The 10,786-nt window shown below is 47.8% G+C and overlaps 1 protein-coding gene across 1 annotated transcript; it reads left to right on the top strand.

Moving 5' to 3' along the window:
* The first annotated feature begins 2,018 nt into the window (after positions 1 to 2,018).
* Positions 2,019 to 7,393, top strand: LOC138823935 (male-specific submandibular salivary gland protein-like). Its single transcript, XM_070017440.1, has 7 exons — positions 2,019 to 2,096; positions 2,581 to 2,720; positions 3,626 to 3,696; positions 4,939 to 5,049; positions 6,142 to 6,243; positions 6,433 to 6,464; positions 7,193 to 7,393. Exons 1-6 carry the CDS (start codon positions 2,031 to 2,033, stop codon positions 6,450 to 6,452), a joined length of 510 nt encoding a protein of 169 aa, XP_069873541.1. The 5' UTR covers positions 2,019 to 2,030; the 3' UTR covers positions 6,453 to 6,464; positions 7,193 to 7,393.
* Positions 7,394 to 10,786: the final 3,393 nt, after the last annotated feature.

The raw sequence follows: 10,786 nt of genomic DNA, 5'->3' as shown, positions 1-10,786 counted from the left end.
AAAATGCTTTAAAATATTTTTATTTCTATTTTATATCCTCCTATAAATGTTATTTCATAAACTGCTTTTTAAAATCGCATGTTCCTTGTGCATCTACTTACCTATTATAAATGTGTAGAAACACCAAAAATATAGAGATAGAAAATGAACAAATCCTTTGCCAATCTCAATGTCTTCACAACAACTGAAGGCCGAGAGATTTGGTAGGATTGGTGTCCATCCTTCCAGGTCTCCGAATTAGGGCGTTCTCCTCTGATCTTATTAAATGCGTAGGTGAATAATGTAGATGGTGAAAGAAATACAGAGCCCCATGGCAGATGATCACAAGCTGTTGCCGACATGCAATAGTTAAGGTGGTTTTTACACAAACTTTCTTCCAAGAAGGACACAGGAATTTTCATGGAAGGGTCAATTGGAAAATAGGATTAAGCAAGAAGGAACAAGGAAGTACTTCATGGCTGACCTTCTCTCCACTTCTAAGGACACTGCAATTTGCCAGCAATGAGAAAGGAAGACCAAAGACCCCATGAGTCTGCAGAGTGTCTGGCACAGTGTAGGCCACCATCCAAAAATGGGAAAGGTCTTATTTGGGGGGAGATCAGAGGTAGCTTTGCACTTGCTTCCATATTACTTGTCTTTGTGCTCAACACCAGAGCACCTGAAAAACAAGGATGGCTCTAACCTCAGAGAAAGGAGCCATCAGAAGAAAATCATCATCTCATACACATTTCCAGAATAATGTATATGCTTCTAATTCTGAAAAGTGAGTGAACGTCAAATATGCTTTCTCTCCTGGCTACAAGTCCTCCAACAGGAATGATAGACTTTCATAGAAAAGATAGATTGAGGGTCTGGGAAGGTGTCTTAGTGGCAGAGTGCTTGCCTAGCATGCATGAAGCCCTGGGTTCCATTCCTCTGTACTACATACACAGAAAAAGCCAAAAGTGGTGCTGTAGCTTAAGTGGTAGAATTCTAGCATTGAGAAGAAAATCAGGGACAGTGCCCAGGCCCTGGGTTCAAGCCCCAGGACTGGAAAGCAAAAAAAAAAAAAAAAAAAACAGATAAATTGAGGAACAAATTTAGAACCACAGGTCCTAAATACATTTGGGAATTGGGTGTACAACTGTATTTTTTTATTTTGATATCAAAGGATGTGTGAGAAGGTAAGAAATACTGAGGTAAATGGGCCTTGGACACTGAAAGATGTTTGCTGCTCCATTATGAGAAATAGAAAAGGCACCCACTGAAACACCAAATCACAGGTATGGTCTGAAGAATGTGATGCAAAATGTGTACATGGATATGCAGAAATCAGACCACCCCATTCATAAAGAAATCACACAGGTACTTTGTGGCAATGACAGAGTGTTTCTCTGGGTTCTTTCCCTCTTCACATAAACAGCCAGAGTGTATGAGATCTCCATAGAATGAGAGAAAACAAATCCACAGGCCCACACTCCTAAATCAGGGAAGAATCACCATCTGTGACTTGGTTTCCTGTTTTCCATCAACAAGAAATGCCTTCTGGTTGATGTTTCTAGATGATTTGTCTCTGAGAGATGGCATGCCGTGAGCTGATCGAGTGGAAGGCCGCCATCTTGGATGGTGGCAAGAGATTCCCTGGGTTTCACCAAGTGGACAGAGACAAGGCCGCTGCAAGATGGAGCTGGAGACAGGAGGACGTGGATGCCCATCTCCTGTCCCAACCAGGTGAGCAGGGGCCAGAGCCAAGCCTGTCCTTGGAAGCCCTTCCTCCCTTTGTGCACCTCCAGTCACCATGAAGGTCACTGGGCTGGACTTGCTTTTCCTTTGCTGCTAATCCCATTAGAGTCTGAGGGTGCCACACCCTGCCCATGGCCCCCAGCGAGGACACTGGGAGGGGGACAAAAGGTCTTGTGACATGGAACACTCGGTCATTATGCATCAGGATGGTGGAGACATGATATAAAAGGAGGAAGCGTTCAGATCATTTCCACCACAGCCGACCTGCTCTGAGCTTCTGCAGCCACAGGATCACCAGCAGTTTCCTCATGATGAAGGCTCTGCTCTTCGCTCTCTTGTTCGGTGTGGCCTGTGCTGACATTCAGCCATCACAGGTACCAGGCATGTGCTTAGCAGGCTTGTGTGTGTGTGAATGAGCCAGTGTGTGTATGTGTGTGTGTGTGTGTGTGTGTGTGTGTGTGTGTGTGTGTGTGTTTGTGTGTGTGGATGAGAGACATAGACAGATTGAGTTGAATAGCCGGTGGATATCTGTGTGTTCATGACCAGGAAAATGGCCTCTTTAGTCCAAGATCCCTGGCCATGTTGGGTTGTGACTTTGCCTGGAGATCCTGTCATGCCTGCCCTGAATCCTGGCTCACTCTCCAGAAGCCATGATGGTGCTCCTGGATGTCTGGGTCATGGAGGCTCCGGGTTGGATGTCCCAGGAGAGAGGCAAGGCCTGGCCTCCTGTTCTTTACCAAATCCAGATTGGCCTTGTGCTGGGCTGTGGGGGGGGGGCAGAGGGGAGGAGGATCTGGGGGGGGGAGGGGAAGGAGGACAGAGGCACTGGCCTTGGGTAATGGGACCTTTGTCCTCCAGGTCACTGGCACGTGGCGCACATTGGCCATCATATCAGACAGATTGCAGAAGATCCAGGAAGATGGCCCCTTTCAAATCCTTGTCCGCTACATCGAGGCTCCTGAAGATGGACAATCCATGACCGTCCAATTTTATAACAAGTGAGGAAAGCTTCCCTCTCCCACCCCCTCCTCCCCACCCTCAGAAGAGGGAGCCGTGCTCTGCCCCCACATCCGGGTCCTTGGATCTTTCACACAGCCATGTACATTTTTAGAAAATGACATGGTGACTGGTGTCCAGCCAGGAATGGATAGTGTGCGCTCTGTGTCACAATCAGCACCTGAACCCTGGTGGATTCAGGTCTTACACGAGCAGCTCAGAAACAGAATGGACCCACACCCCGGGCTTTAGACCAAGGGGGAAACTTTGTGCCTATGGCCTTATGAAGGGCAGTGTCTGGTTTAATCTGGCACACAGTCCACATGCGTGGCAAATGTGTTCCCTGATTTTGGATGGACACACGGCTTCCTGGGAAGGTGCTCTACACCTATACCCTTATCTTGACATGGGCATGAGCATATTCAGCCCTCAGTCAGCCCTGGTGGCTCATGCCTGTAATCCCAGCTGCTCAGGAGGATGAGATTGGAAAGATCACAGTTCAAACCACACCAGGCCAGGACATCCATGAGAAATTTAACCAGCAAACAAAGTGGGAAGGGTAGCTGTGCTTCAAGTGGTAGAGTGTCAGCCTTGAGCAAAACAGAAGCCCTAAGACTGAGCACTCTTGTCCTGAGTTCAAGAATCAGGATGAGCATATTATTATTCATAATGAATATTATATATTTAACAATAATTTCCCTATATATGACAGAATTATATACTAATTATCAAATACTGTCTATAAGATATCATATAATAATTATATAATAAGAGGATTTAATAATAACCATAATAAATTTGAGGTGGTGAGTTATTCAAAGAATCTCCCAGGTTGGTATCCTCTTCTGCTCAACCATTCTGGAACAGGTTCCTGGGATGTATTGATTTTTGTGCTGATATTTTTCAGGGAAACTGGAGAGTGCAAGAAATACTCTGTTGTGGGCACGCAGCAGGACGATGGATCATACAGAGCACTGTGTGAGTACAATGCGGTGTAGCGAGAAGAGGGGACTCGAAGCATGGCCATGCACAGGATCCAGGGTGTGTGTGGGGGGTTCCGATCGTCCATCTATGCCTCTGAAGTCTCCAAACCTCTAAGAGTAGAGTCGGAGATCATCTGGGAGAAAGAGCTGAACTTTCCAGGTGATGGTTTCAACCTAGAAAATTCAGGGATTATACAAGTTTGCCTCAAGGTCTTCAGGGTATTTGATCATTCCTTTTCAAATGATCTCAAAGGGAATTCCTGCTAGATGTCACCATTTATGAAGGCAGTGGACAAACACATTAGCACTTGCTCAGTGTCCTCGCTTTGGTAGTTGGACAAAACTCCTGACCTTTGGGCTTTATCTTCCTTTTTTTATTTTTCATCACAAGCAATATGTATTTTATTTAAGAATTCATTTGAACACTGTACCCACAGAGGACACAGATGTGAAGGCAGCAGATCGCTAATCACAATTCCTAGCAATCAGCTTTCAAAACATGAATTATTGTCATAGTTTTTGACTCTCTTCAGTAAAAACTCTCTTGTGCACACAAAATGCCCTTTGAAAAGGCTGTTGATGCAGACAGAGAAGTTATTTTATCAACAGCTTCAGGAAATTCCCAGGAATTGAATTGGGGGAAAACCCCATCTACTTTGTCAGGTGTTGATGGCACCTTAGTCTCACTGGAGAAAATGATTTAACAACCAGATTCTTGACATTGATCGAGACATGCTGTATTCATAAACTGTTTTGTTGAATGTCCACCCCTCTGCACAGTTGCTTAAGATCATTAATATATACATCCTAAGAAAGTCTGTTGGAGTTTGAAAGACCAATAATCGATTGGAAAGAGGCCTGATGTACTAAAATCTCTGATATCAAAGTCAAAATACCAGTAGAAGAGCCAACCTGAACCTACTGAATTGTATGGGTTTCACTTAGGACCAGTGGGAGCACAGATTCCTGTTCATTCCTGCTAGGATGGTTTGGGGAGGGTGGAGGATTCAGGCATTGGTCTCTGGGCTGTGTCTGGAGGTGGAATTCTCCACCCAAGACCAGGGTGTTTGAACTTCGAGGCAGTGCCCAAGATGGATTATGTGCCAAGTGACTGAGCACCAGCCTATCCCGGGGGGTGGGGGGGAGAGGAGGAGAGCAGTGTATTCTACACAGAGCAGGTGACTTGCAATGCGGGCCTAGAACGTGAGTGAGCTGAGGATGACTGCTTTTGTACTAGACCATGGCCAAAATAAGTTCAAGTTGCTGGAGCAAAGCACCAAACTGCTCATCTTCCACAATGAGAACACGGATGAAGAAGGAGAGGTCACGCACATGATCCTGGTGGCAGGTGAGCGCCCGAGAATGTTTGCCCATAGAGGGCTGGGGACTGAGCCGGGAAGGGAAGGGCGGCCACTGCCCACATGCACTGGGGGGAGTCATCTCCAAGCCCCGAACTGCGGAGTGGAGGAGACAGAATGGTCTATTCCAAAAGACCTAGCTCTGTCGCACACTTGTTTATTCTACCGATTCCTAGAGAGTCTCCCAGTAGTGGCCTTTCTCGTTCCCACACTTCCAAGGAGCTTGAGTGGAGGAACCCACGGGGCAAATCCTCTTTCAATTTGATGGTGGAGTGAGCTCCTTTTTTCCCTGAACCCTCCTACCATGTTCTCGAAGAGTCCAAACGAATGTCACCTGCCTGGTAGAGCAACACGAGTTGAGCTTCTGAGATCAAATGCTGTCAAACATGACAATCATGAGCTCTGACGAATGAAGTATGAAAAGCACTGGAGTTGGATAATGGGGTGTTTATCATACTCGCATGGAGGGGGGTGGACGGAGAATGTCCAACACTGGTTGGAGGAATGGCCAAGAGGTGATTTGGAGTTGTGCTTCTGGTTTTTCTCACAGGTCACAGGGGAAATAGGCTTGAGTCCCTTTGTCTTCTCCTTTGGGGTCGGGGCAAGACTGGAAATTGCGTAGGGAATTGGAGATGGGAAAAGGGAGACTGCAGAGTGTGGAGGAAACAAGAAATCTCACCTGGGCACCAGTGGCTCACGCCTGCCACCCCAGCTACTCAGGAGGCTGAGATCTGAGGATCCTGGTGCGATGCCAGCAGGGACAGCAAAGTCCCTGAGACTCATCTCTCTAGTGAAGCACCAAACAGCCAGAAACAGCCCCCGAGTGAGCATGCCAGCCTTGAACACCAAAAGCTCAGGGACAGGGCCCAGGCCTCCAGTTCAATCTCCAGGACTGGCACCAAAATAACCAAAAACAAGCCAAACATGTAAATAAGCCCAGACAACACATCACGCTAGAGACCCCATCTTGATCTCCAGGAACCTGTCGGCATGGGCATGGCCGATCCCTGGCCCAGTGGTTCTCAGGGGAAGCCATTGTCATGTAGTCCGCCTCTTCCTGACTCCCTTTCCATGCCACACAGGGAAAGGAAAGAGGCTGAAGGAGAAAGAGAAACAGAGGCTGGAGGAGTTCGCCGAGGAGAAGGGTATCCCGATGTCCAGCATTCAGTATGTCCAGAAAACAGGTGAGTCCTGATCCTCTTCCTTCCAGCCGGCCATATACATATCACCACAGGAACTCTCTCCCCCGACATCCTTGCCCAAGATCGTCTCTGCACACAATCATGTGTTGCTTGCCTGGCAAGGAATCTGCTTGGTGGGATCGCACATCTCCCTTGATCCTGTTTCATTTTCTTCCTTGCTCTTTTTCACAGATGATTGTCCTAAGAAGTAAAGACCTGCCCGGGTGAGTACACACACACACACACACACACACACACACACACACACACACACACACACACACAAACACACACACACACACACACACACACACACACACACAAACACACACACCAACATTGCCCTTCACCCCATCACCACACGAATTCTGCTGTATTTCCTTTGATCATTCAGTTCAGAAAGAATCTCTGGAAAGAAACTATGTGTAGGAGTCAGGAAAATTCCCCTTCTGACTTAGGTGTGCACCTGGGTTTTACAATCTGGGAAAAGGAGGACAGAACTATGTGATAGAGGAAGGGTTAAAAATTTGTGAATTTTGGTCGATTTCCGGGCCAGTGGACAATGCTGTGTTCACAAGTCTCTCAGCCAGTGGGTGTGTCTGCAGAAATAATGTGTAAAAGCAGATCCACATGTGATTTCCAGTACACAGGATGTAGCCACAGAACCGCTACAAAGGCATCTCTGACCTGGGTGTCTTGACACCATCTCCTTCACTAGGTAAATGGGACTTCTAGTAACAGGAACACACACACACACACACGCACACACACACGCACACACGCACACACACACACACACACACACGAGATCCTGGGAAATAAATCTGCCTTTAGCAGTTCATTTCTCATGTCCTACTTCTATGCGTTCCCTGTTTTCCATTTGCGATCTCCGCCGTGAGGGCATTCCCAGGGTCTCAGGTTCGGGTCTCTCCTCTCTGCTCTGTCCTCACAGGTGATAGCATGTTCAGGAGGGCACCTGCCTCCATCTTCCCCATTCCAGCAGAATCCACTCTGGGAAGGTGAGCCGTCCTCACGCGTCACCCATGTTTTCCTCTCTCCTGCTACATCGGCATCCTGACTCATGCCTTTCCCACTTCTTCTCCCCTTCTCCTGAAATCTGTGCTGCCAATGCATCACTGAGTGATTCAATAAACCTTTCCCAAGCATGTCCTTCTGACTTGGATGATCCACTCAATGGGGCTTTTCCCAGAAACAGCCACTCCAAAGGAGTGATTGAAAACAGAGTCTCTACTAGACCCACCGATTCTGTTTCTGTTATTCAGAATAAGGCCAGGCTCATGCCTTCCCTGCTAGCTACTCAGCGTGCTAAGAACTAAGTATCATGGGTTGAAATCAGCCTGGGGCAGAAAAGTCTGGGAGACTATCTATCTCCTGATAATCACCCCCAAACCCAGAAGCAATGCTATGGCTTGTGTACTTGAGTATTGGCCTTGAACACAGAACCTGAAGGAGGATGCCCAAGTCCTGAGGACAAGTTCAGGGCCAGAAAACAGCATTGACAGAGTCCCTGAGCATTTAGCATTAAGAAAGGACACATCATCTTCAAGAGTGGGAGGGTCTGTGAAGGAGTTCTATCATGTTCCCACAGATTCCACCGGAAATGCAAGGCTGCAGGACTGAAAGTCAGCTTCCCTAGACTGGACTGAGGGAATCTGTCAATCACAAAAAGAAAACTGTTTTTTGGGCTTGAACACATTTCATCTCAGCCTTGGGGTTGGCTTTAGGCAGTGGAAAGCAGGTGGACCCCATTGTGGGAAAAAGCATGCCTAAAATGCCAGGCCAGTTCTTGTCGCCATGTGGGGAATCCTGGAGGGGGAGTTGGAAAGGAGAAACCCTGGGTAGTGTGGTTTGCCCACGTGGGCCTGGTACATACATGCCCCAGTTGCTGAGAGTCTCACCTTCTGCGGACATGCAGTAGTAGATGGGCACTGTCTCTCCCTGCTCCCAACTCCAGGATTTCTGACAGTATCCTGAGTTGCTGAGATTGAGAACCCCATTTCCTCCTGATTTCTCCTTATCAAACCCCTCCATGCAATATGCCCTTGCATTCATATTCTGCAACCCCCTTAAGATGACAACGACCCATCAGAAGTATGAAGGCAGAGGTTGGGCTTAGACCTGAACCAGACCCATGGGCTTATTGGTTCTTCAGCCCAAGGTGGGATTAGAATATTAATCATATAATATTCATGTAGGAGATGGGACAAATCACAGCCTGGGCCTTTCTTTACTCATGCCTCACCCAGGAATCTCCTGGTGGGACCTAGGCCAATCCCTCCTCCCAGGGCCCCCCTTGAATGATCCAGTCTTTAACATGGGTCCCCAAGTGCTCAGTCTTACTGGACACAAAGGTAGAGACTTGAACTCTGGTCAGAGGTGTTGGCACAAGAATAGGAAAGCAGGCGCTGGCAGCTTCCAGGTTGGAAAGAATATGGAGGCATGCAGAGATGTGGAGAGTGAGCACATGGCACACAGAGGATTGGGGCAGGGTGAGCAAGAGGTGTGGGCGCAGGGGATGCAGAATTGTGCCGGGATTTGTGTGGACTGGACACTGTTTAAAGAAGGAAGGATTGGGCAGAGGAGGAAGCGACCACAGAGGAAGAGGAAGTAGCCTCAGAGGAATAGGAAGTGATCTCAAAGGAAGAGGAAGTGGCCTATGAAAAAGAGGAAGTGATCTTACAGGATGAGGAAGTGACTTCAGAGGAAGTAGAAATGGCCTGCCAGTAAGAAGAAAAGACCTCAGAGGAAGAGGAAGTGGCCTCAGCGGGGGAAAAGGCCTCAGAAAAATAGGAAGTGATCTGAGAGGCAAGAACTTGGCCTCAGATGAATAGGAATTGATTTCAGAGGAACAGGAAGTAAGCTCAGAGGCGGAGGAAGTGATGTCAGAGCCTGAGCTGCTTTGGTGACTCCCAGGCAAGTGATTGCCAGTGACAGGTGATTACCAGTTTGGGGCAGGTGATGTCTGCTAAGGCTTCCTGCTGTCCTGCAGGAAGAAGAAGAAGTGGAGGGGAAAGAATGGGCAGAGATATTGGGTGCCAGGTGAGAACCGGTCTCTGTCATGTGTCAAGTGTAGACAATGCATGGAATCTGACAAGGATTATAACAAGTCCCCATGGTGACTGCTGACATGGAGCAAAGGGGTGCCCAGAAACACACAGACAACCTTCCTCCTTAGTAGAGGAGAATGCTGGGTCTCTCCTGAAGAATTCCTGTAGATTCTCCCAGGGGTGCCATGTCGGCCTGATCTTCTGGGTTCAGCTTTCACAGGTGGGCATAGGCTGCCCAGGGGATTGAAATTGAGAATCCGCCTTCCTCCCCACAGCACAAACAATGCTGGAATAACATGCAGGATTGGAAGACAAGGAGAGAGAACCATTTTCTGATGGCAGGAATGACATGGAGCGATAACAACCCTTCAGGTGGCTTTCTTGAAGGAAACCCGAGATCTTTGTATGGACTAGAGCCTTTGGTTGTGATGGTTGATTTTCTGCAGTGTTTGGGGCTAGAACTCAGGGCCAGGGTGCTGTGCCTGAGCATTTGTGTTCACGGCTGTCTTTCAACCACCTGAGCCACAGCTCGATTTCTAGTTTGGAGGCATGAATGATTGTCACAGGCTCACACACATTCCTGCTCCAGCTGGCTTCCAACCACCATTCCCAAATCTCCTGTCTAGCCCGGATTCTAAGCTTGAGCACCGACTCCCAGCTGGATTGCGGGGATGGGAGGGAAGGGTTGTACAGCAGGATGGAACAGAAAGAGCCATTGCACACTTGGAGATGACACCTTCAGCAGCTTCTTAACTTATCTTCAAAATGCACAATAGACATAGAAAAGATGAATGGCTGCTCCTATGCAAACAGAAACAAGTGACAACTTCTGCCCTAGTGTTTTATTTTTTGGGTCCAGTCATGGGGCCTGAACTCTGGGCCTGGGCACTGTTCCTCAGCTGTTCAGCTCAAGGCTAGCCCTCTACCACTTGATCCATAGCACCACTTCTGGCTTTTTTTTCTGCTTATGTGATGCTGAGGAATCAAATCCAGGGCCATATGCATGCAAGGCAAGCACTCTACCACTGAACCACCTTCCCAGCCCCCTGCCCTAGTCTTGAACGCCTGTATCATCCCTTCTTTCGAGGCAGAATGTTTTGCCCTCGGGTGATGGCTGTAGGAGGAATGAACCTCACATACCCAACTTGGGTATGGTTGCAGAAATTGAGGCTGGGGCCTAATGAATACTGTGAAAAACTCTCAGGAAGACCAGAAGTGTTCCACATGGGACTCCACAATGGTGAGACTTCATGCGATTATCTACGAATATCCCTGTACCCACAACAAACCTGCCATGGTTCAACTTTGTCAACAGAACAGGACATCAGAAAGCAGAGAGAGGCCCATGTGCAATCCATGAATTTTCAGGAAATAACTGCTGTCTGAAAACACCATTTTTCAACTAGTGGTTTCATTTTTCATGTGTTTTATGTTTTGTTGGTCATGGGGCTTGAACTCTGGTCCTGGGCTCTGTCCCT

This window comes from Dipodomys merriami, unplaced genomic scaffold, assembly GCF_024711535.1.
Source record: "Dipodomys merriami isolate MVZ:Mamm:240054 unplaced genomic scaffold, mDipMer1.0.p SCAF_125, whole genome shotgun sequence".
NCBI lineage: Eukaryota > Metazoa > Chordata > Mammalia > Rodentia > Heteromyidae > Dipodomys > Dipodomys merriami.
This window is presented reverse-complemented; position numbering and strand designations above follow the sequence as displayed.